The sequence below is a fragment of the Eleutherodactylus coqui genome, chromosome 1 (genome assembly GCF_035609145.1).
Source record: "Eleutherodactylus coqui strain aEleCoq1 chromosome 1, aEleCoq1.hap1, whole genome shotgun sequence".
Classification (NCBI taxonomy): domain Eukaryota; kingdom Metazoa; phylum Chordata; class Amphibia; order Anura; family Eleutherodactylidae; genus Eleutherodactylus; species Eleutherodactylus coqui.
Genome location: NC_089837.1, coordinates 153,169,938 through 153,196,708, shown reverse-complemented (window position 1 = coordinate 153,196,708; position 26,771 = coordinate 153,169,938). Strand labels below are relative to the sequence as shown.

Here is a 26,771-nt window from a genome sequence, read left to right as displayed (position 1 = left end):
TTGGCCAGGCTCTATGAACAACGGAGAGCTATAGTCGAATACCAACTCCAACATGGGCGGCGCAGTGGGAGTCAGCCTCCTCAATTCCTTTCAGAAGAGTGGGCCTGGTTGGCAGACATCTGCCATGTCCTTGGTAATTTTGAGGAGTCTACCCAGGTGGTGAGCGGCGATGCTACAATCATTAGCGTCACCATTCCTCTGCTATGCATCTTGAGAAATTCCCTGCAAACCATAAAGGCAGCTGCTTTGCGCTCGGAAACGGGGGCGGGGGAAGACAGTATGCCGCTGGATAGTCAGGGCACCCTCCTGTCTATTTCTCAGCGCGTACAGGAGGAGGAGGAGGAGCATGAGGAGGATGAGGAGGAGGGGGAAGAGACAGCTTGGCCCGCTGCTGACGGTACACCGGCTGATTGCCTGTCATCCTTTCAGCGTGTATGGCCTGAGGAGGAGGAGGAGGAGGAGGAGGATCCTGAAAGTGATCTTCCTAGTGAAGACAGCCATGTGTTGCGTACAGGTACCCTGGCACACATGGCTGACTTCATGTTAGGATGCCTTTCTCGTGACCCTCGCGTTGCACGCATTCTGGCCACGACGGATTACTGGGTGTACACACTGCTCGATCCACGGTATAAGGAGAACCTGCCCACTCTGATTCCCGAAGAGGAAAGGGGTTCGAGAGTGTTGCTATACCACAGGACCCTTGCGGACAAGCTGATGGTAAAATTCCCAGCCGACAGCGCTAGTGGCAGAAGGCGCAGTTCCGAGGGCCATGTTGCAGGGGATGTGCGTAGATCGAGCAGCATGTACATCCCAGGCAGTGCAACAGTCTTTAAGGGCCTGGCCAGCTTTATGGCTCCCCACCAAGACTGTGTCACCGCTCCCCAGTCACGGCTGAGTCGGCGGGAGCACTGCAAAAGGATGGTGAGGGAGTACGTAGCGGATCGCACGACCATCCTTGGTGACGCCTCTGCCCCCTACAACTACTGGGTGTCGAAGCTGGACACGTGGCCTGAACTAGCCCTGTATGCCCTTGAGGTGCTTGCTTGTCCTGCGGCTAGCGTGTTGTCGGAGAGGGTGTTTAGTGCGGCTGGGGGAATCATCACAGATAAGCGTAGCCGCTTGTCAACCGACAGTGCCGACAGGCTAACACTCATCAAGATGAACAAAGGCTGGATTTCCCCAGACTTCTGTTCTCCACCAGCGGACAGCAGCGATACGTAAGCAATACGTAGGCTGCACCCGCGGATGGAAGCTACGTTCTCTCTCACCATCCAAAACGGGGACATTTCTGCTTCATCAATCTGTGTCTAATATTCCTCCTCCTCCTCCTCCTGCTCCACCTCCTGAAACCTCACGTAATCACGCTGAACGGGCAATTTTTCTTAGGGCCACAAGGCTCACTCAAATAATTTTTCAGAACAATTTTTATAAGTTTCAATGCGCTTAAAAGCATTGGAACTTTAACTTGAACCAATTTTTCGTTACACTGGGCTGCCTCCAGGCCTAGTTACCACTTAAGCCACATTAACCAAAGCGATTAATGGGTTTCACCTGCCCTCTTGGCTGGCCATGGCCAATTTTTGGGATGTACATTAGTACTGTTGATACAGCAATTTGTGTGGGCCCTCGCCTACAGTGTAATCAAATTAATTTTTAGCCCACCTGCATTACAGCTGACGTTACCTCAGCTGTGTTGGGCAATGCAATGGGATATTTTTGTGTACCGCCGGTGGGTTCCAGGGAGCCACCCATGCTGTAGGTGCACACTGAGTTTTTAATACATCTGTACACTTCTAAAGAACCCGTCTGACCGGGGCATGCAGTGTGGGCCGAAGCCCACCTGTATTACGCACGACATTACTACCTCAGCTGTGTTGGGCAATGCAATGGGATATTTCTATGTACCGCCGGTGGCTTCCTGGCACCCACCCAGGCAGTGGGTCCACAGGGAGTTAAACCTACATGTGTCCACTTGTAAAGAATCCCAGTCTGACTGGGGCATGCAGTGTGGGCCGAAGCACACCTGTATTACGCACGACATTACTACCTCAGCTGTGTTGGGCAATGCAATGGGATATTTCTATGTACCGCCGGTGGCTTCCTGGCACCCACCCAGGCAGTGGGTCCACAGGGAGTTAAACCTACATGTGTCCACTTGTAAAGAATCCCAGTCTGACTGGGGCATGCAGTGTGGGCCGAAGCCCACCTGTATTACGCACGACATTACTACCTCAGCTGTGTTGGGCAATGCAATGGGATATTTTTGTGTACCGCCGGTGGGTTCCAGGGAGCCACCCATGCTGTGGGTCGACAGGGACTTCACAATAGGGAGTTGTACCTGCCTGTGTCTATGAATTAAAAAGCCCGGTCTGACTGGGGCATGCAGACACCTTGACAGAATGAATAGTGTGTGGCACATAGGTTCCCCATTGCTATGCCCACGTGTGCAGCTCCAGATGGCGGTGGCACAGGATTCTATTTCTCATTGCTTCTGTACAGCATTGTGGGCTATCGCTCCGCCACTTTTAAAGAGGGTCGCTGCCTAGCCGTGCCAACCTCTGCAGTGTATGCCTGCGGTCCCTCGTCATGGCAGACGCAATTCTAAATAGACATGAGCGTGGTGTGGCATGAGGGCAGCTGAAGGCTGCGCAGGGACACTTTGGTGTGCGCTGTGGGGGGGAGGGGGTGCGGTTGGGCAGCATGTAACTCAGGAGAAGTGGCAGTGGAGTGTCATGCAGGCAGTGATTGTGCTTTGTTGGAGGTAGTGTGGTGCTTAGCAAAGGTATGCCATGCTAATGAGCGCTTTTCAGAAGTAAAAGTTGTTGGGAGGGGGGGGGGGCCCACTCTTGCCGCTATTGTGGCTTAATAGTGGGACCTGTGAACTTAGGATGCAGCCCAACATGTAGCCCCTCGCCTGCCCTATCCGTCACTGTGTCATTCCCATCACTTTCCTGAATTGCCCAGATTTTCACACATGAAAACCTTAGCGAGCATCGGCAAAATACAAAAATGTTCTGGTCGCCCATTGACTTCAATGGGGTTCGTTGTTCGAAACGAACCCTCGAGCATCACGGGAAGTTCGTTACGAATAACGAACACCCGAACATTTTGGTGTTCGCTCATCTCTAATATCCTGCTATCTCCACTGCTAGCAAGTGCAATCCAAGCTAAGCCTGACACATCTAGCCCTTTCTGGGCCAATTCATAGCTTGGAACAGCTCCAGGACTTCCCCTCAGTCACTTTCATACCTTCTGGAGTCGTCTGACAGTTTTTCATGTTTCTTTTTCACCTTAATGTCAACTGCCATTATATGATTATTTCCAATACTACTGTTATTTCTAGAGCTAGCAGTAATTCTAATTCCTCCACCTGGAATATTCTGTTTAGGCCTCCAGCACACTAGCATTTTCTTCTCATTGTGTAGTCCATGTGGCAAGATACACATCAGTTTATTACATGGCCACCCTGGACTGTGAGAAAAAACTCATGGCATGCACTAATCTAATGAGATTTGAGAATAAAACCAGAAAATTCGAGTCAATGGGGATACACCACAAATGGATTGCATTCATATGCTCTTTGTGTGCTGTCAGATTTTCTTCAGAAAAAAAAATTGGGCTTCTTTAACCCCTTAATAAAATAGGACGCTGATCATGGCTATTAACCGTGTAAATTCCTTTGTCAGTTCTGACAGCCGCATTTAAATCCCCTGATTGGTTTTGCCGGGTCCTACTTCTGACTGTTCGCATAGCTTGGATGCTATGTTAAGTGTGTCAATAAGTTCTTTAAAGTTATACCTTAAAGTAGCTTTCTGACCAATCAGAATGAGCTTTTGACAACTCAAGCAGTGATTGGTACAGTTTTACAGTGTAAGAATACGCTAATGGCAGCAGGGACATAACAGATCATAATGTTGTCCTCTGTTAGCAGGGAAGGGGTTCCCAAAGGAGATAGATACAGCAATCCCTATTTTATTTAAATTATTTTTCTGATTGGTGTTTTTAAGTACGGTCTTGGATTCACGTTCAGTTGTCATGCCACTAATACCGCCAGGAAGCGCTTCCATGAATATTGCATAGAGTGATCAGAGAGGAAAGGAGCTCCTCTCTGTACATGTTCACCTGGCACTGAGGTTGGGAAAACTCTGCAAGCATGGTTTACCCACTCTGAAAAGAACATAGGGGTGAAAGGGAGAGCAATGCTCATCCATCATGGTAGTAGCTGAAACTCGGCATACACGGTTTTCCAGCTATACTCAATCAACTTTTTACATTACAGCTCATGTGAGATAATGTGAGCTTGCTTGACTAGCAAGCAAAGATTTACCAGAGGTCATATCCTCTGGCAGCCAAGAGTAAATAGAGGGTTGGGTTGTGGATTTTATGGAGCTAAAAACTAGCAAATCGTGCAACTTTGTTTATTTATTGTATTTGACAAGATCAAAGTTTTGTGACATAGAACACAATAAACCAGCGATGTAATCCTGGGAATACCCCTTTAATGTAGTGCAGTAATTCATTTATTATATAGCATACTTTTAAGAAAAATAATAGCAGTCAGATATTAGTTTAGAGTTAAATAGTGACATGTTAGGTTTCCTTGTGGTGGAATTGCAGGGTGATTGAAACCCACTGCCAGATTCCCACATGGCTGATTGCTGGGGTTCCCACCACATGTGATCAATCTATCTTTGGTAGATACATCTAACAAAACAGGAAAGTTTGAAGTGGAGAACCCTTTCAAGCAGTTTATAAACCATATACATGTGTGCAGAAGTGTAACTGGAAGCTTCTGGGCCCCAATGCAAAACCTGTAATAGGGCCCCTAACTATAATGCTTTATTCATAATACTGGGCTTATGGGCCCCCTAAGGCTCTTGGGCCCGCGTGCAACCGCATCCCCTATAGTTATGCCAGTGCATGTGTGAAAATCAGTACACTCACCAGTTTGTAGGACAACAGCTTTTACAAGGTCTTGACTATTTCTTTTAGTCTGAATAACCTCAGTTCCACAATAAAGAACATGTTTTTTGTAGTCATCACCACTATGTACCATCCATGGAGTGGAGTTGATAATGTTTGGGAGAGGAGTCTTTGTCACAGGAACACTTTCACCTTGAAATTCAAAAGTAAAGACATATATTGCTGTAAATAATCTGTTAGCGAGTTTCCCCATTCCTTGGAATAACTAGTGACCAACTGTATCAAGCCATCTGAAAGTGATGGAAAAACCTTAAAAGGCCATCCTCACCTCAACTGATCACGTTCTGCCAGTGCTGAGTCGCCAACTGGTTTTCAGGCACTTCAAGCTACAGCAGTGATGATGTTAAGACACAGCTATATGTGACTGCTGCAGCTAATAGGATGGCAGCATTGGGGGATTGGGCCAGGTGAGTATGATTTTTTCTATATATTTTTCCATCTTGATAGTTTGAAATGTTCTTTTTATTCCTGCATAACCCTTTAACAAAGAGCAGGGTGATAAACTATACATTAAATGATTCATTATAAAGTCTGAAGGGTACCTTGAAGAATCCTTAATAAATAATCACAAAAGGGTACCCGATCACCATACATGCCATTTTCCAATCTGTCAGGACACACAGACTGAAAGCAAAAGTACAGAAATTATATAAGTTCCTACAGATCAGGCAATTTGGAGGATCTGCATTCTGCTAGTTTTGGGCTGGAGCTACATACAATTTTTTTTCTGCAATATTTTCAGATATTCTACAGAGGATCTATTTCTGCTGGTTATGAAAGCTTGCACAGAACTTACAAAGCTTTGAGAACTTAAACAGGGTTCTACTGGAGGGAGTAGAAAAGTTGCTGCATCACGTTTACGTTGTTATACGAAAAGTGGTCTGTATATTGGGAAAAGGTATGTTTCTGCTGCTGTCAACGTATGTAGCAGCAAAGCAGACAGACATGCTTTGACATGGGCAATATTGTTTGCAGATCTTACACAGCTAGCAGTGAGGTTTGGGGAATTCAATTATGCGGGGCCAAACAGGAACAACTCATAAACATACAAGCTGTATTCCGTGGCCTTCTGTTCTAATGTATCGTGCTTCAAAGGGACGGCGGCTTATGTGGTTGGCAGTGCTTTTTTGGTTAATATAAAACAAAAAGAAAACACTCAGGCCATACACAGCTAGTAGTGGTTTTCTGGAAACTACAAAGTTAGCTGATAGGTTCCATAAAACTACACTAAAAAATAAACAAGAAAGACCCTGAATAAAAATAAATAAATAAAAAGTAAACATGAAGAAAGGGGTAGGGGATGTGTCAGTAGTAGAGGATGAGCCAAGTTGGCACTGCAAGTGGCTCCCACTGTTAGGACTTGAATTGGGAACCTCTTTTAATGCAAGCACTGACCCTTCTTATTGAGCTATCCTGCTTGTGAACACCTTCCTGTATATGTCTCTGTTACTTTCCTGCCTTGTTCTCTGATCCCAGTTATCTAGCCCCTACCTCCTGTTCCACCTCTTATTTTGATTGCATCTCCTACAAAAGCCTGGCTTTGCAACTCCCTCAATGCTTGAGTATTGTGTTCCACCACCTTGATCAAGTTCCTGTTTCTTCTGCTCCTGTACTGCATACTGATACTAGTGCTGACCTTTGGCTTCCATTGACTAAGCTTCCGTCTCATCCCATTTGTACTGCATACCGTGACTTCCCGATAACGACTCCTGGCTATTCTAACTACTCTCCAGTGTCCGGCTTGGCTATTACACTTTCGGGTCCAATCCAGCAACGGTAAGACACAACACCCACTGAAACAATAGCTCCACGGTCTGCAGATGATGAAGCAAGCACACTGCTATTCTTTAAAATTAATTCTGCCCATACATTACATCCACAGCACATGGAACACATCATAGAATGGATGACACAGCATATCTCAAGTACCACCACCTCCTCTTCCTCCCAGTCACTGACACACAGCAGCCAGTCTGCACCAGTCAGCCTTCATATCCCCCCCCCCCCCACACACACACACTACTTCACCCCATGCCAAGTCCCCAGGCTTGGACCTGTTTGACCATTCAGTCCTCTGAAGAAGCTGCTGCTGTAGCAAGACATGTCAAAGTGGCTATAGTATTTCTGAATTTTAGTGGCAGCTAGCATTTGCACATATATATAGGTCATCCGTCAGGAATACAGTATATCTTAGTCATGTTGCAGTCTTTAGGAGCCTAGAGCATACTGCAAATACCGCCTACAAATTTTATTGCAAACAAATAAGATAGTTCTAAGGCCGCTTGCACATGGCTGGGTCTAATCCCGCAGCGTAATTCGAACCGGTGCCCAACCGGTGACCCCTGCGTACCTGTCCGGCGTCTTCCTTCCTGTGCTGCGGATCTGCTGGGCAATGATGCGGATCCCGCCACAATTTTGCAATTATAATTGTGGAATGGCCGCTGGATGGAGTTCGCACAAAATCTCAGGATACTACGATTTGTTCTCCGCAAGTGGAAAATCACAATTGATTTCCGCTCCTGGACATGAAATTGCGTATTTCCATAGCATGCTATGGGCTGCATTTGCTGCAGAATGCAGAGGTGGACGCCCGCTCCGGATTTCGCAATGCAAATCTGCCCGTGTTCAGGCAGCCTAAGTTGTATAATAAAAAAGTTACGTTTTAATGGGGGTAATAACATATACAAAAAAATAGAAGTGGAGAGGAGCTACTACCGTTAAAAATTTTTTTCCATACTTTATTGAATAAAAAGCATACAGCTCACAGGTCCACGCTGAACGCGTTTCGGCTACAGTAACCTTTGTCAACAGCTGCACTCTGGCACATTATTTGAAAAGCCAGAGAAGGGGAAGAAATTTCCCTTGTTCAGGCACCCACGCTCATCTGAATCCACCCTAAGGGCTCAGTCACACGGGCGTTTATTGCCGCGATTTGCGCATGCGCATGCGTCCGGCGATTTTTTAAAACCATTGCTTTGCAATGGTATCGGACACATGAGCGCTTTTTATGCGCTCGTCCGATAAATTAGAGAACAGAAATCGCAGATCGCACCTATCTGCGATTCCTGTTCTCTTCTCTATATGCGCTCAATGGGGCCGGCGGCAGCAGCGGCGACCCCACTGAGAACATATAGAAGACAAATCATTCTTCTCTGCCACAGCTGGAACAGCTGTGGCAAAGAAGAACGATGTTTGCCCATTGAATTCAATGGAGCGGCAATACAGCCGCTCCATTGAAAGCAATGGGCTGCCGGCGTGCGCGGGGTTAATTGTCGGGAAGGGGTTAAATATATAACCCCTTCCCTGCAATGCATCCTGAAAAGTGAAAAAATTAAAAAAAAGGATGTACTCACCTGCTCCCGGCAGCCTGAGATCCCCGCGGCCGTCCTGCAGTGGGTGTGAAGGGGGTGTGACTCAGGCTTGCCCCTGATTGGCTCAGCCTGAGCCAATCAGAGGCTGATCTCAGTCACACCCATTCATGAATTCATGAATGGGTGTGACTGAGACTTGCCTCTGATTGGCTCAGCGCTGAGCCAATCAGGGGCAAGCCTGAGTCACACCCCCTTCACACCCACTGCAGGACGGCCGCGGGGATCTCGGGCTGCCAGGAGCAGGTAAGTACATACATTTTTTTTATTTTTTCACTTTTCAGGATGCATTGCAGGGAAGGGGTTATATATTTAACCCCTTCCCGACAATTCATCCCACACTCGCCCGCAGCGCTTGCATTCAATGGAGCCGGCTGTATTGCCGGCTCCATTGAATGCAATGCGCTGGACAGCTCCGGCCCGTTTCTAATGAAACGCGGCTAGGAGCAGATTTTCGGGCGATTTTTCGGCGCCGGTCACGCGATTTGCGCATGCGCATCCGTCATGCGATGCGCAAATCGCGTGAAAAAACGCCCGTGTGACTAAGGCCTAACTGACAGTCCTAATGGAAGAGTGAATGCATCTTCAGGGACCTTTCACATAAGCTCAAATTAGGATGCAGGATGCACCCAACTCCACAGCTGTGGAATTGCATGCCAAAGTCCACAGATCTAATTGTGGGTTTTGATGCAGAATTGCAAGTAGGTTTTAATGCCTTAGGAACATTTCACACAGGATGGAATAGGCCGCCCTAAATTTCACAGAAACCCGCAGAATTGAAAATTAATTAAAGCCTGTCTCAATTCTAAATCAAAATCTGCAGTTAGACCTGCAGATTTTGGTGAGGAATTCTGCAGATGAGCATTTGGCTGCATCCTGCGACGTAATTCTGTTCTATGTGAAAGGTCTCAGTGTCTATAATGTGACTCTAAGACATGATAAAGATAAATTGTACAGCGTATCTCATAGTCCAGTCATGAGCACTTTGAAGACCCAACAGTCCAGCAAGAAACCACTAAAAATCAAAAAAATTGTAAACAATAGGAAATCATATAATTTCAAAGAATGAAATCATGACATAAATTAAATAATTAAAATAACAGTACCAGTTAACATTGCCTCATTTGCCGTACAGCTTCCACTGATTAAAATGGCATCACATGGCAAGTAAAGCTTGTTTCCACCCAAAACAATGACGTCACCTGGAACCAAGGATTGAGACTGTACTTCTTCAAGTTCTGTAAAAACAAAACAAAAAACACGAAGCGCTAAATAAATGTGTAATTTATTCTATGAAAGGCAAAATAAGACAATGCATCGCACACTAATGCCAGCATGCTAAGCATATTCTACAATTATTTTTTATTCAATTATATACATTCATTATTACTAGAGATGAGCGAACGTACTCGTCCGAGCTTGATACTCGTTCGAGTATTAGCGTGTTCTAGATGCTCGTTACTCGAGACGAGTACCACGCGATGTTCGAGTTACTTTCACTTTCATCTCTGAGACGTTAGCGCGCTTTTCTGGCCAATAGAAAGACAGGGAAGGCATTACAACTTCCCCCTGCGACGTTCAAGCCCTATACCACCCCCCTGCAGTGAGTGGCTGGCGAGATCAGGTGTCACCCGAGTATATAAATCAGCCCCTCTCGCGGCTCGCCACAGATGCGTTCTGACAGAGATCAGGGACAGTGCTGCTGCTGGTGCCGGAGCTGCTATAGGGAGAGCGTTAGGAGTATTTTAGGCATCAAGAACCCCAACGGTCCTTCTTAGGGCCACATCTAACCATGTGCAGTAGTGTGGAGGCTGCTTTTTGCACTTTTTTTTTGTATATCGGCCGTGCAGAGCATTGCGTCCTGCAGTAATTTTACATTGTCCAGGGCCAGTAGTGGTGAGGCAGGGACAGAAGACATATTTAGTGTATATAGGCAGTGGGCCTTTCCAAAAACATTTGGGAAAAAAATCTATTTGGGCTGCCTGTGACCGTCCTCAGTGTACTGGGTCTCTGCTGGGGGTAGTTGTCCTAATTCATACGCAGCCAGCTAAGTGTTACAGCAGGCTTGCGCAAAATTCTTTCCTGCCTCTGTGTTGCCTCTTACATCACCGCTGTATTCCTGTCCACAAGTGTACTGGGTCTCTGCTGGGGGTAGTTGTCCTAATTCATACGCAGCCAGCTAAGTGTTACAGCAGGCTTGCGCAAAATTCTTTCCTGCCTCTGTGTTGCCTCTTACAGCACCGCTGTATTCCTGTCCAGAAGTGTACTGGGTCTCTGCTGGGGGTAGTTGTCCTAATTCATACGCAGCCAGCTAAGTGTTACAGCAGGCTTGCGCAAAATTCTTTCCTGCCTCTGTGTTGCCTCTTACATCACCGCTGTATTCCTGTCCAGAAGTGTACTGGGTCTCTGCTGGGGGTAGTTGTCCTAATTCATACGCAGCCAGCTAAGTGTTACAGCAGGCTTGCGCAAAATTCTTTCCTGCCTCTGTGTTGCCTCTTACATCACCGCTGTATTCCTGTCCAGAAGTGTACTGGGTCTCTGCTGGGGGTAGTTGTCCTAATTCATACGCAGCCAGCTAAGTGTTACAGCAGGCTTGCGCAAAATTCTTTCCTGCCTCTGTGTTGCCTCTTACATTACCGCTGTATTCCTGTCCACAAGTGTACTGGGTCTCTGCTGGGGGTAGTTGTCCTAATTCATATGCAGCCAGCTAAGTGTTACAGCAGGCTTGCGCAAAATTCTTTCCTGCCTCTGTGTTGCCTCTTACATCACCGCTGTATTCCTGTCCACAAGTGTACTGGGTCTCTGCTGGGGGTAGTTGTCCTAATTCATACGCAGCCAGCTAAGTGTTACAGCAGGCTTGCGCAAAATTCTTTCCTGCCTCTGTGTTGCCTCTTACATTACCGCTGTATTCCTGTCCACAAGTGTAATGGGTCTCTGCTGGGGGTAGTTGTCCTAATTCATATGCAGCCAGCTAAGTGTTACAGCAGGCTTGCGCAAAATTCTTTCCTACCTCTGTGTTGCCTCTTACATCACCGCTGTATTCCTGTCCACAAGTGTACTGGGTCTCTGCTGGGGGTAGTTGTCCTAATTCATATGCAGCCAGCTAAGTGTTACAGCAGGCTTGTGCAAAATTCTTTCCTGCCTCTGTGTTGCCTCTTACATCACCGCTGTATTCCTGTCCACAGTGAAACAGTCTGCAGTAATTTTACATTGTCCAGGGCCAGTAGTGGTGAGGCAGGGACAGAAGACATATTTAGTGTATATAGGCAGTGGGCCTTTCCAAAAACATTTGGGAAAAAAATCTATCTGGGCTGCCTGTGACCGTCCTCTGTGTACTGGGTCTCTGCTGGAGGTAGTTGTCCTAATTCATACGCAGCCAGCTAAGTGTTACAGCAGGCTTGCGCAAAATTCTTTCCTGCCTCTGTGTTGCCTCTTACATCACCGCTGTATTCCTGTCCACCGTGAAACAGTCTGCAGTAATTTTATATTGTCCAGGGCCAGTAGTGGTGAGGCAGGGACAGAAGACATATTTAGTGTATATAGGCAGTGGGCCTTTCCAAGAATATTTGGGAAAAAAAATTTATTTGGGCTGCCTGTGACCGTCCTCTGTGTACTGGGTCCCTGCTGGGGGTAGTTGTCCTAATTCATACGCAGCCAGCTAAGTGTTACAGCAGGCTTGCGCAAAATTCTTTCCTGCCTCTGCTGTGCGTTCCGTAAGCAAAGTCAGCCTCCAACCACAGGCCAATAAGCGGCACATTTAATTACAGCGTTCTGTTTCTGCACTACTGGTAATACACCATGCTGAGGGGTAGGGGTGGGCCTAGAGGACGCGGGCGAGGACGCGGAGGCCCAAGTCAGGGTGTGGGCACAGGCCGAGCTCCTGATCCAGGTGTATCGCAGCCGACTGCTGCGGGATTAGGAGAGAGGCACGTTTCTGGCGTCCCCACATTCATCTCACAATTAATGGGTCCACGCGGTAGACCTTTATTAGAAAATGAGCAGTGTGAGCAGGTCCTGTCGTGGATGGCAGAAAGTGCATCCAGCAATCTATCGACCACCCAGAGTTCTGCGCCGTCCACTGCTGCAACTCTGAATCCTCTGGCTGCTGCTCCTCCTTCCTCCCAGCCTCCTCACTCTATTACAATGACACATTCTGAGGAGCAGGCAGACTCCCAGGAACTGTTCCCGGGCCCCTGCCCAGAATGGCCAGCAATGGTTCCTCTCCCACCGGAGGAGTTTGTCGTGACCGATGCCCAACCTTTGGAATGTTCCCGGGGTCCGGGGGATGAGGCTGGGGACTTCCGGCAACTGTCTCAAGAGTTTTCAGTGGGTGAGGAGGACGATGACGATGAGACACAGTTGTCTATCACTCAGGTAGTAGTAATTGGAGTAAGTCCGAGGGAGGAGTGCACAGAGGATTCGGAGGAAGAGCAGCAGGACGATGAGGTGACTGACCCCACCTGGTTTGCTACGCCTACTGAGGACAGGTCTTCAGAGGGGGAGGCAAGTGCAGCAGCAGGGCAGGTTGGAAGAGGCAGTGCGGTGGCCAGGGGTAGAGGCAGGGCCAGACCGAATAATCCACCAACTGTTTCCCAAAGCGCCCCCTCGCGCCATGCCACCCTGCAGAGGCCGAGGTGCTCAAAGGTCTGGCAGTTTTTCACTGAGAGTGCAGACGACTGACGAACAGTGGTGTGCAACCTTTGTCGCGCCAAGATCAGCCGGGGAGCCACCACCACCAGCCTCACCACCACCAGCATGCGCAGACATATGATGGCCAAGCACCCCACAAGGTGGGACGAAGGCTGTTCACCGCCTCCGGTTTGCACCGCTGCCTCTCCCCCTGTGCCCCAACCTGCCACTGAGATCCAACCCACCTCTCAGGACCCAGGCACTACCGTCTCCTGGCCTGCACCCACACCCTCACCTCCGCTGTGCTCGGCCCCATCCACCAATGTCTCTCAGCGCACCGTCCAGCCTTCGCTAGCACAAGTGTTGGAGCGCAAGCGCAAGTACGCCGCCACGCACCCGCACGCTCAAGCGTTAAACGTGCACATAGCCAAATTTATCAGCCTGGAGATGCTGCCGTATAGGGTTGTGGAAACGGAGGCCTTCAAAGGTATGATGGCGGCAGCGGCCCCGCACTACTCAGTTCCCAGTCGCCACTACTTTTCCTGATGTGCCGTCCCAGCCCTGCACGACCACGTCTCCCGCAACATTGTACGCGCCCTCACCAACGCGGTTACTGCCAAGGTCCACTTAACAACGGACACGTGGACAAGCACAGGCAGGCAGGGCCACTATATCTCCCCGACGGCACATTGAGTGAATTTAGTGGAGGCTGGGACAGAGTCAGAGCCTGGGACCGCTCACGTCCTACCCACCCCCAGAATTGCGGGCCCCAGCTCGGTGGTGGTATCTGCGGCGGTGTATGCTTCCTCCACTAAACCACCCAGCTCCTCCTCCTACGCAACCTCTGTCTCGCAATCAAGATGTGTCAGCAGCAGCACGTCGCCAGCAGTCGGTGTCGCGCGGCGTGGCAGCACAGCGGTGGGCAAGCGTCAGCAGGCCGTGCTGAAACTACTCAGCTTACGAGAGAAGAGGCACACGGCCCACGAACTGCTGCAGGGTCTGACAGAGCAGACCGACCGCTGGCTTGCGCCGCTGAGCCTCCAACCGGGCATGGTCGTGTGTGACAACGGCCATAACCTGGTGGCGGCTCTGCAGCTCGGCAGCCTCACACACGTGCCATGCCTGGTGGCTTAGCGCTTTCTGAAAAGCTACCCATGCTTGTCAGACTTGCTCGGAAAGGTGTGCTGGCTCTGCGCTGCCACCCTGCGCACCCTGCAACATCGGTTTCATCTGCCAGTGCACCGACTGCTGTGCGACGTGCCCACACGGTGGAACTCTACGCTCCACATGTTGGCCAGGCTCTATGAGCAGCGTAGAGCTATAGTGGAATACCAACTCCAACATGGGCGGCGCAGTGGGAGTCAGCCTCCTCAATTCTTTACCCATGCTGCTTGCCTGTCATCCTTTCAGCGTGTATGGCCTGAGGAGGAGGAGGAGGATCCTGAAAGTGATCTTCCTAGTGCGGACAGCCATGTGTTGCGTACAGGTACCCTGGCACACATGGCTGACTTCATGTTAGGATGCCTTTCTCGTGACCCTCGCGTTACACGCATTCTGGCCCCCATGGATTACTGGGTGTACACACTGCTCGACCCATGGTATAAGGAGAACCTTTCCACTCTCATACCCGAAGAGGAAAGGGGTTCGAGAGTGATGCTATACCACAGGACCCTGGCAGACAAGCTGATGGTAAAATTCCCATCCGACAGCGCTAGTGGCCGAAGGCGCAGTTCCGAGGGCCAGGTAGCAGGGGAGGCGCAGAGATCAGGCAGCATGTACAGCACAGGCAGGGGAACACTCTCTAAGGCCTTTGACAGCTTTCTGGCTCCCCAGCAAGACTGTGTCACCGCTCCCCAGTCAAGGCTGAGTCGGCGGGAGCACTGTAAAAGGATGGTGAGGGAGTACGTAGCCGATCGCACGACTGTCCTCCGTGACGCCTCTGCCCCCTACAACTACTGGGTGTCGAAGCTGGACACGTGGCCTGAACTCGCGCTGTATGCCCTGGAGGTGCTTGCTTCTCCTGTGGCTAGCGTCTTGTCAGAGAGGGTGTTTAGTGCGGCTGGGGGAATCATCACAGATAAGCGTACCCGCCTGTCAACCAACAGTGCCGACAGGCTTACACTCATCAAGATGAACAAAGCCTGGATTTCCCCAGACTTCTCTTCTCCACCAGCGGACAGCAGCGATACCTAAGCAATACGTAGGCTGCACCCGCGGATGGAAGCATTGTTCTCTATCACCATCAAAAACGTGGACCTTTTAGCTTCATCAATCTGTGTATAATATTCATCCTCCTCCTCCTGCTCCTCCTCCTGAAACCTGACGTAATCACGCCGAACGGGCAATTTTTCTTAGGCCCACAAGGCTCAGTCATATAATTTTTGTAAACAATTTTTATACGTTTCAATGCTCATTAAAGCGTTGAAACTTTCACCTGAACCAATTTTTATTTTAACTGGGCTGCCTCCAGGCCTAGTTACAAATTAAGCCACATTAACCAAAGCGATTAATGGGTTTCACCTGCCCTCTTGGTTGGGCATGGGCCAATTTTTCTGACGTACATTAGTACTGTTGGTACACCAATTTTTTGGGGCCCTCGCCTACAGTGTAATCCAATTAATTTTTTGCCCACCTGCATTAAAGCTGACGTTACATCAGCTGTGCTGGGCACTGCAATGGGATATATTTATGTACCGCCGGTGGGTTCCAGGGACCCACCCATGCTGTGGGTCCACAGGGAGTTGTAACTGCATGTGTCTACTTCTAAAGAACCCCAGTCTGACTGGGGAATGCAGTGTGGGCCGAAGCCCACCTGCATTAAACATGACATTACCTCAGCTGTGATGGGCAATGCAATGGGATATATTTATGTACCGCCGGTGGCTTCCTGGCACCCACCCATGCTGTGGGTCCACAGGGAGTTGTACCTGCCTGTGTCTATGAATTAAAAACCCCGGTCAGGTTGTGGCATGCAGTGTGGGCCGAAGCCCACCTGCATTAATTCTAACGTTAGCTCTGCTGTCCAGGGCACTGCAATGGGATACATTTATGTACAGCCGTTGGCTTCCAGGGAGCCACCCATGCTGTGGGTGCTCACGGAATTCCCATTGCGGAGTTGTACCTGCCTGTGACTATTTATAAAAAAACGCGGTCTGACTGGGGCATGCAGACACCTTGACAGAATGAATAGTGTGTGGCACATAGGTTCTCCATTGCTATGCCCACGTGTGCAGTTCCTGATGGCGGTGGCACAGGATTATATTTCTCATTGCTTCTGTACAGCAATGTGGGCTATCGCCCCGCCCCTTTTAAAGAGGGTCGCTGCCTAGCCGTGCCAACCCTCTGCAGTGTGTGCCTGCGGTTCCTCCTCATGGCAGACGCACTTATAAATAGACATGAGGGTGGTGTGGCATGAGTGCAACTGAAGGCTGCGCAGGGACACTTTGGTGTGCTCTGTGGACACTGCGTCGTGCGGGGAAGGGGGGGGGGGTTGGGCAGCATGTAACCCAGGAGAAGTGGCAGCGAAGTGTCATGCAGGCAGTGATTGTGCTTTGTTGGAGTGTGGTGCTTAGCTAAGGTATGCATTGCTAATGAGGGCTTTTCAGAAGTAAAAGTTGTTGGGGGGGGGCCCACTCTTGCCGCTATTGTGGCTTAATAGTGGGACCTGGGAACTTGAGATGCAGCCCAACATGTAGCCCCTCGCCTGCCCTATCCGTTGCTGTGTCGTTCCCATCACTTTCTTGAATTGCCCAGATTTTCACAAATGAAAACCTTAGCGAGCATCGGCGATATACAATAATGCTTGGGTCGCCCATTGACTTCAATGGGGTTCGTTACTCGAAACGAACACTCGAGCATCGCGATAATTTCGTCCCGAGTAACGAGCACCCGAGCATTTTGGTGCTCGCTAATCTCTAATTATTACTTATAAATCGGAAAGCTCAGTATTACTCTTCCAGCTGAAAAGACAGAAGAATATACAGCTTATTGGTGAAGTGGACATTTACAAGTGCAAGCGTTCATCGGATTAAGCCTCTTCACTGGATATAATAAATATAAGATGGAGGTACATATTAATCATGTGAGGTAGTTAACACATGTGTTTAGAAGGATTATGATTTTTTTCTAGAGTATTGATCAGTATTTAAGTATAATCACCATATTGCACCATGTTACACCATATTTACAGTATACGTATACTTTCCATACAGTGTCCTTAGTTACTAAATGGTACTATTTCTACATTCTATTTATACTACATGCTATTTGTGCATTTATATTTTTAAGCCATTTGTTTTTATGTATACTAAAACTATAAACAGAAGACAACTGCAAGAGAGGATTCAGACACATGATGGTACAGTATACTCAGGACTTCATAGCTACAGTATATGTTATTATTAGTGAACTAATTCATTTTGCAACTATTACCTGCATTTTTATGAAGCAGCAAAACCAAAATGCTGTTATAGGATGTTGACATTTTGTTCAGTTTGATTGATTGCTAAAGAGAAAAATAAATAAATAAATACTAAACACATACACACACACATATATTATATGATTAAGGTGATTAATGTAAACATTGTTCTCTTTAGATTCACGAATGCATACCTTTCTTAAATTATATACTGTTGCAGCAATAGATAAGATGGTCATAAGTAAAATAGCTATGCTATATTCAAGGTATGATGTAGCTATCCATACACTTAAAGAGTAGGCTTGAAACACATAAAATGGGTTGAAAACCTGTAAAAGTAGAAAAAAAGAATTTTGGTTTCATTGGAAAAAAAAGTACATGGTTACCTATAAGCTTCTTAAAGTTTTAACATAAAGTCTTCCACAAGTAACTTTTTAAACTATTGATGCTATGTCATATGTGTAGAAGGATAACATTTATGATGTATTTATCCTGTGGATAGGCCATCAATTTTACATGGTTAGATAACCCCTTTAGTATGTCATTTCTATGACTGTACTCACCTGCATTCCCTCCACTGTAAGTCCACAACTGGGCCATGCATTGCATGCTGATGCATCCTCTGTACTCCTAACCTGAGCCAAATCGTGGGACTCCTTCCGTTACATGTACCACATGGCTCATTTGCAGCCTTACAGCAAGGGAATGCAAATGACTCACAACGCAGTCAAATCTGCAGCTGCAGAATTCCATGTCAAAATCCACATGTGTAAGGACGGATTCCCATGGACTTACTTGCGTGCACAAACGTTACGCACACAATACGTAGAGAATAGAACTCAAAGAGTTAATTCTCATTTTCTTTTTTGTGTGCGCATCCCACAAGCGAAAAAAGCGCAGCATAGTCTATTTTAGTATGCATTTGCGCACTAAGGGTCCCAGAGGAGCCTATGGTGGCTGCGTAAATGGGCACCCAATACTCGTGTGACTGCGCAATTTCACAGGAAAAAGAACACATCTGGAACTAATTAGGTTACATAACCTTTTAAAATGACAGTACGGGTGTGTCCTGCACCTGTGTGAATTGTGCCAGTCAGCGGAAAAAATACAGTAAAATGTTGAATTGGATGCAAGTTTTAAGCCATTTACAATGCTGCATCTAAATCCGCCAGTGGCCTGTGGATTTTGGTGCAGAATTCACTGTGACTTACGATGCATGGTGTAGCATATTCCGTCCCTAAAGGGAGCCGCTCACCAGCTTTATGCCGCCCTCTCACATGATTCTACCATAAAAAGTCTAACACACATTTAGATTCATAGCACAACACAGTTCCATTGCTGTTTTTTTTCTGCAATATGTGTTAAAAATGCAATGTCCAATAAATTCTGTCTGCACCCCTCGAACTTTGCTGTAACACGGCATCCTATTCGGATGCTTACATCTTGTCCTGGCCCTGTCCTCACCTTCTAGTGCCAAGTTTTAGCTGCTATGCAAAGCTTCTCATAAAACATAGAATGTAATTCAATTACATAACAGCAATGAATATATGATGCCTGAGCTCACCATCAGAGCTCCAGGCTCTACCACTTTTGTTATTTTATCTGAATGTGTGTGTGTTGGATGTAGGTCTCTTATCTAGGCAGCAAAGACACCGCTCTGCTTATGCTACTATGTGCTGCCTAGAGACCTTGATAGAATGAAAGGGATCTGAAAAAAGCTCTATGTAGCCTGGAACTCTATCTCTTTTTTGATAGACTAGTCCCAGGCTACTATATATCTATAGAGCTTATTATATGAACAAGTTGCAGACCGCTATTATTTCGCTATTTAGCGACCTTGTTCAAAGATTATTGGATGATGAACTAAGTATGGGTCTTGAATAATCCCCTACTTTCTAGTTCTGATCCCATTTCAATTCTTTGAGGTTAGTTGATGTGCAGTATTTCTCTATAAATCAGTATATCTCCTGCACATCTCCTAACTAGCCTGCATGACCACACCAACAAAAATCTGACAGAGATTATATAACCCTCTATGTCCCAAAACACGATTGTGGTACTTTCTCAAAATCTGACAACCCTTTGTGTCCCAAAACACGATTGTGGCACTTTCTCTTAACTCTGTGTCCCAAAACAAGATTGTGGCACTTTCTCAAAATTTGATAGAAAGTTTTTAACCCTTCATGTCTCTAAACACAATTGTGGCACTTTCTCTCTCTCTTTCTCTTGAGTTTTCAACTCAATGAACCTGTCATATCGTATGGCATAACTCATACAATTTCTCCTGATGAACTACCAACAATCCTAGTAGGGAAACGCGTTGAGCAGTAATTATTCCTGAGCAAGTAATCATATTTCTACGAGCAGTAATTATTCTTGAGCAGTAATCACCCTTTCACATAAAGAGAGTTCATCCATTCTTCTCTCTTGAGTTATATGAGTTGCATATTGAGCTATACTTATACAGTACTAAAGAGAGCTTACCGTTCTTTCCAAATGATATGGACTGATACTACTCTGAGCCAAATACTTTTCTCTGTCTTTATGTTTGTCTTGTTCTTAGCCCAAGTCATTATTTTATGTTAGTCTTGAATAAAAGTTATATTTCAGTCTGTCTGTCACTGTGAAGGGCTCCAATTTGATTTAGTCAGACAAAGTTCTGCCCCTGTGATTCCCCAATGAATATATGAAGATCTTTCCATGATTTCCATGATCTATGGAAATGTTTCAGAAAATATAAGAAAGAGATTTTATGATGATAATGTGGGCTTAAAGGGGTTGTCCCGCGGCAGCAAGTGGGTCTATACACTTCTGTATGGCCATATTAATGCACTTTGTAATGTACATTGTGCATTAATTATGAGCCATACAGAAGTTATCAAAAGTTTTATACTTACCTGCTCCGTTGCTGGCGTCCTCGTCTCCATGGTGCCGACTAATTTTCGGCCTCCGATGGCCAAATTAGCCGCGCTTGCGCAGTCCGGGTCTTCTGCTGTCTTCAATGGGGCCGCTCGTGCAGAATGCCGGCTCCGTGTAGCTCCGCCCCGTCACGTGCCGATTCCAGCCAATCAGGAGGCTGGAATCGGCAATGGACCGCACAAAAGAGCTGCGGTCCACGGAGGGAGCAGACCCCGGCGGCCATCTTCAGCAGGTGAGTATGAAGACGCCGGACCGCCGGGATTCAGGTAAGCACTCTCCGGTTTGTTTTTTTAACCCCTGCATCGGGGTTGTCTTGCGCCGAACGGGGGGGGTTAAAAAAAAAAAAAAAAAAACGTTTCGGCGCGGGACAACCCCTTTAATAAAGACACTGAAATAAATTGGTATTTTTGATTCCTGAAAGCAGCCTAAAGTTTTTTTCCCTGTAATTGTGAACCTGTAATTTTCATTAGCTAAAACTTGCAGAGAAAGAAGAGATTTAGCCTCACTTCTGTCTGATAGAATTCATGCTTTTAAACAATGTGGCTCACAAAATGTTCTAACAATGGGCTCTTGTCTAGAATTAGGATTTTTTTCTTTTCTGCAGATTAAAATTGAGAAGCAATGCAAAGTGTAACATGATGCAAGTTTTACAAAGCCACTTTGCCCTTTTTTAACCTTGTGTTTCTATGCAAAAATCAGAATAAGACGTAGATTAATTCTGCTTGGTTGTAATACTATTCACAAGGCTGAGGGTTTGAAAGTACCGGAAATGTGTTTTTCCATATCTCACCTAACTGAGAAAGCAAATCATCATATACCATGTCACAAAACCTAGTCAGGGTTCATGAATGCCCTGTGCACGTATCCCATATGGCTCCCAGAGATATATATATATATATATATTTAAGGGAGTTTTCCAAAATAGAATATCATCAATGGGGATCCAACACTTAGGACCCCTGCCAAGAAGCTGTTTGCCAAGCCACTGTAATGGTGTACTGAGCAGGCTGCAGATATCTCTCCTACATTGTACGGTTGTCTGGCAGGATATTGCAGGCACAGATGCCATTTACCTCAGTGAGAATTGTGCCTGTAATACTATGCCAGGCCACTACACACTGTATGAATTGTGACAGTGACAGCAGCATGGTGAACAGATGATTGGCCAAGGTCCCGATCCCTGGACCCCTGCCAATCAGCTATTGATGACTTCTTCTGAAGAATAGGTCAGCTACAGCTGGAAAGGCCATTTAATAGTGCGGCTTCTAGGGGAGAGTACTTCTGTACCTTACACAGTATAGTGGGGCTGGTCACAATTCTTTTCTGTTGAATTCTGTACGTAGAGAAACTCTGATTGCCATGGAGTCATACAAAGTTAGAGTAGAGGTCTTATGTAACTCTAGCAAAGCCCTTTTACAGTTCTTTGTAAAACAGAGCTGTAGTACACTTGTGTCATCTTGTCAATATCACAGAGTTTATAGTGAACACAATGAACCTTATTTACAAAGATCAACATTTGAAATGCCAGTGTTTGTGAAGTGCCTGCTGGAGAAACACAAGCCTAATGTATGGGCAGCATCAGTAGGTGCACTTAAATCCCATCCATATAGGGTGAGAACTTTTATTGCCTAACTCACAAGGCAGCAACGTTTCAACCCACAGACAGAAGGGTCTTTGTCAACCAGGTATGGGTGGAGTCTCTATAATTATCTTTGCCTATTGGTTACTTGTTTGTATATATTACATATATTGTCTGGTATGGGGTAGCTTGACAAAGACCCTTCTGTCTGTGGGTCGAAACATTGCTGCCTTGTGAGTTGTGCAATAAAAGTTCTCACCCTATATGGATGAGTTTTAAATGCACCTACTGATGCTGCCTGGATCTTTATTTCATTTATTGGATTTATCTAGATCGTGGGTCCTAGTCAGCTTTGCACGTGTGCATCTACATAAGGCCTCCCCGCAGTGCCGGGTCTAGGAGTGCTGCTGGGACTTCTTTCTGCTGTGAATTTGAAGCGCTCCCCTATTTTGAGTATGTATACTGGGGAATTATTATTTATGCTACAATTCTGCAATTATATTTTGTAAGCGATTTCTCCTGTTGTTAGAGCTACATATTATATTTCAGGGTTTATTTGCATATTATGCAGTAGTTAGTAGTAATTATGTAGTATGCAGTATATAGTAGTATTTGTGTAATATGCAGTAAATCCTGTAGACTGTATAAGTATCCTACCTCTTTCGACAGTAGTTTCCACACCGGAATGATCTTCACTGTAATCGTGTTTAGTCCGCAGATCTGTTGTCTGCCCAAATATAATATAAGTAATAATTGTACAATGATCGCAGTAAGACATGAGGTGGTATTCTGGTATAACGGCATTTGGTATTACGTAAAGAAAGCCTAACCACTCTTAGTGAAAAGTTGTGCAATTTTCAAATATACTTTGTTTCAATTCCTCTCAGCTTTCTAGACCTCTTCTTATACAGTCAGCTGTAGAAACTTGTACATGGGCTGCTCACACAACTGCACGGCTCATTGCCAAGATCTCTTTTCTAATAAGCCTTTTAGGCCGCCTGCATACGGACAAATTTTTGCTGTGGAATCCGCAAAAGCAAATACCGTTCATAGCATGCTATGGGAAATCGCTTTTTCCTGCACACGAGCGGAAATCAGTTGTGAATATCTGCTCATGTCGAAAAATCACAGCATGCTCTATTTTTGCGCCGACCGTCCCATGGTTCGTCTGCAATTAACACTGTGGACAGGTCGCGGATTCCGCGTCATCGCATAGCGACAGTGCAGGTAAAAAAAACATTTGAAAAAAAATCTGTACTGTGCTTGTCTGATGGTGGCTCGCTACGACAATCCGCAATACAAAAAAAGAAGAGAAAATACAGGTAAGCAGGGTCGCCGGTCAGAGCTAGAATCTACTGCGTTAACCTGCAAGCGGAAACCATCTCTGCCGTGTGCAGGCGGCCATACCTGTATCCACTTCTTCATGTAAACAATGAATGCTTATACTGACTGACAGCAAAGAAAGATTTTTATAACTAATAGCAACTGAAACAGCAACTTTTATTGCATATTGAAGCTGCTTTAGTTATATAGAACTGGAAGTAGAAAACCTCTTTAACATGAATCCATAAATTAATCTGAAGCATCAGACTGTAGACAAGATGGAGTCTATACCTGACTTTCTGTTCTTCTTTGGTTAGGCCAAAACCGTATTTTGAGTGTATGTCTGAGCAAGACAGATCTTCCTCCAGAGCACTAAAAGGAAAATGCCATGTATGAGTCTTAGATCAGGGATGTGATTGATACAATATAGTTTTTTACATCTCTGACTTACTGTACTTACCCAATTTTAATAAACTTGCTCTCAGAGTGGATCCATACATAACGTATTTTTTGCACTTGGATGTATCTCACCTAATTGCGTAAATCCAAAAAATCAGTATACAATGTTTAGTAAAATGACTTTAAGCAATATTCTGTATATTTACAACAGCCTCTGAAGCTATGAGTCATTTTTCTATTGAAGAGTGTAGTCTCTTTTTCTAAATGCAGACAATCATACTGCTCAAATTAAGGACAGACGCTCATTTCCCTCTATTAGGGGCCACTATTCAATTGAGTGTATGAGCTTGTAATGCTGTGCATGGTCATGTTGAGACATAAAGATAATAGAGCTGAAATGGGGATAGAACTAGAGATGAGCGAGCACCAAAATGCTCGGGTGCTCGTTACTCGGGACGAAATTTTCGCAATGCTCGAGGGTTCGTTTCGAGTAACGAACCCAATTGAAGTCAATGGGCGACCCGAGCATTTTTGTATATCGCCGATGCTCGCTAAGGTTTTCGTTTGTGAAAATCTGAGCAATTCTACAAAGTGATGGGAACGACACAGCAACGGATAGGGCAGGCGAGGGGCTACATGGTGGGCTGCATCTCAAGTTCCCAGGTCCCACTATTAAGCCACAATAGCGGCAAGAGTGCCCCACCCCCCCGCACTGTCAGCGTAAAGATCGTTCTCCTCTGCCATAGCTGTAACAGCTGTGGCAGAGAAGAACGATGTTTGCCCATTGAATTCAATGGAGCCAGCAATACAGCAGGTTCCACTGAAAGCAATGGGCTGTCGGCGATTGCAGGATGAATTGTCAGGAAGGGGTTAAATATATAACCCCTTCCCTGCAATTCATCCAGAAATGTGTTACAATAAAAATATATACCGGCGTATAAGGCGACGGGGCGTATAAGACGACCCCCCAACTGTCACCTTATACGCTGGCAATACAGTGGAGCAAAGAATAAAATCATTACTCACTTCTTCTGACGTTCTGCGCCGCTCCTGCAGGCTGTTGCTCCCTCCTGGTTCACGGCAGAGTATTGCTTTCTGGACGCAGGGCTTGAAATCCCCGCCTCCAGAAACACAGCCAATCACAGCCATTCAATGACATCATTGTCATTGGCTGTGATTGGCTGAAGGCACGTGTGTTTCTGGAGGCGGGGATTTAAAGCCCTCCGTAGAGAAATCAATGCTCTGCCGGGAACCAGGAGGGAGCAACAGCCTGCAGGAGCACCGCAGAACACCAGGAGGGAGTGACAGCCTGCAGGAGCGCCGCAGAACGTCAGAAGAAGTAAGTAATGATTTTTATTCTTTGCTCCACTGTATTGCCGGCGTATAAGGTGACAGTTGGGGGGTCGTCTTATACGCCCCGTCGCCTTATACGCCGGTATATATTTTTATTGTAACACATTTCTGGATGAATTGCAGGGAAGGGCTTATATATTTAACCCCTTCCCGACAATTCATCCTGCAATCGCCGGCAGCCCATTGCTTTCAGTGGAACCTGCTGTATTGCTGGCTCTATTAAATTCAATGGGCAAACATCGTTCTTCTCTGCCACAGCTGTTACAGCTGTGGCAGAGAAGAAGGATTTGTCTTCTATATGTTCTCAATGGGGTCGGCGCTGCTGCCGCCGGCCCCATTGAGCGCATATAGAGAAGATTTATGGCCTTAGGAAGGACCGTTGGGGTTCTTGAAACCTAAAATACTTCTAACACTCTCCCTATAGGAGCTCCAACACGATACCACTTTCCCTGAACTAATGTCAGAATGCATCTGAGGCGAGCCGCGGGAGGGGCAGATTTCAATACTCGGGTGACACCTAATCTCGCCAGCCACTCACTGCAGGGGGCTGGTATAGGGCTTGAACGTTGCAGGGGGAAGTTGTAATGCCTTCCCTGTCTTTCTATTGGCCAGAAAAGCGCGCAAATTTCTCAGGGAAGAAAGTGAAAGTAACTCGAACACCGCGTGGTACTCGTTACGAGTAACGAGCATCTCGAACACCCTAATACTCGAACGAGTATCAAGCTCGGACGAGTATGCTCGCTCATCTCTAGATAGAACCTATATTATGTACACTGGCGTACTGCTAGGGGTTGCAATTGTGACCGGGCCCCTTAGTAATACGCCGTTTTACTGTTGCAAACCACGGGACGGTTGAGAGTGGCACCCAGGGAGGGGAGGAACTGTTAGCCAGGGAGCCAGCAGACAGTTACAGGCTGCAGACAACCCTTGCGTGCGTTCCTCCCTCCCACCGAAAGACTTCAGTTGTGATTGGTCATAACTGCAGTCAGTCACTGCACTGCCAGTCGCATGATTGGGCTGACCGGGGGTGCAATGAAAGTGAAAATGACCTCACTAGTGATAGCGGATTACAATAAGGGCGACTGGGATGGCTATGGGCTACCTTGGAGTTTTAGGCCCGTGGCAATCGCCCCTATTGGTCCTGACTCTACTCACCCCGGTAGTGGTGTCCCATGGAAATCAGCATGCAAGACATGCATGCGGTCAGCATAGCAACATGGATCACATGGGCCGGCTCCGGTCATGTGATCTGCGTTGCTATGCTGACTATGGTGGATTATATTAAGGGCAACTGCCCCAGACCCAAGACGCTAATGGACCCCAATCGCCCCTATTGTAATCTGCTATCACTACTGGGGCTACAATTGGGAGCCTATTACTAGTGGGGTCAATATAGGGATCACTATTACTACTGACGAAAATATAGGGGTCACTATTACTACTGAGTCCAAAATAGGAAATGCTATTACCACTGGGGCCACTGTGGTGGACACTATTACTACTAGGGCCTCAATATTGGATCATATTACTACTGGGGCGGCAATGTGGGATGTTAATACTACTTGGGCCACAATGGGGGACCCTGTTACTACTAGGGTAGCAATGGGGGATCCTATAACAACTCGGGATACAAGAGGGGCTACAATTACTGCTGGTGCCAATATAGGGGTCATTTTTAAGGGGTCACTTTTACTATTGAAGGAATAATAGGGGTCACAATTACTACTGGGGCCACTGTGGAGGACACTATTACTACTGTGGCCAATTTAGGGGACGCTATTTCTACAAGAGCCACCAA

The 26,771-nt window shown here is 46.6% G+C and overlaps 1 protein-coding gene across 1 annotated transcript in view; it reads right to left on the bottom strand.

Annotated features, from left to right (window-relative positions):
- LOC136627036 (probable cation-transporting ATPase 13A4) overlaps positions 1 to 26,771 on the bottom strand; it is a 218,476-nt gene that overhangs the window by 131,231 nt on the left and 60,474 nt on the right. The window contains exons 4-10 of the mRNA XM_066601991.1: positions 23,682 to 23,752; positions 23,513 to 23,593; positions 22,556 to 22,625; positions 17,595 to 17,729; positions 17,412 to 17,484; positions 9,458 to 9,589; positions 4,945 to 5,115 (exon numbers count right to left, since the gene is read on the bottom strand). Of these exons, the coding sequence (XP_066458088.1) occupies positions 4,945 to 5,115; positions 9,458 to 9,589; positions 17,412 to 17,484; positions 17,595 to 17,729; positions 22,556 to 22,625; positions 23,513 to 23,593; positions 23,682 to 23,752 (733 nt within the window). The remainder of the gene's footprint in view (positions 1 to 4,944; positions 5,116 to 9,457; positions 9,590 to 17,411; positions 17,485 to 17,594; positions 17,730 to 22,555; positions 22,626 to 23,512; positions 23,594 to 23,681; positions 23,753 to 26,771) is intronic.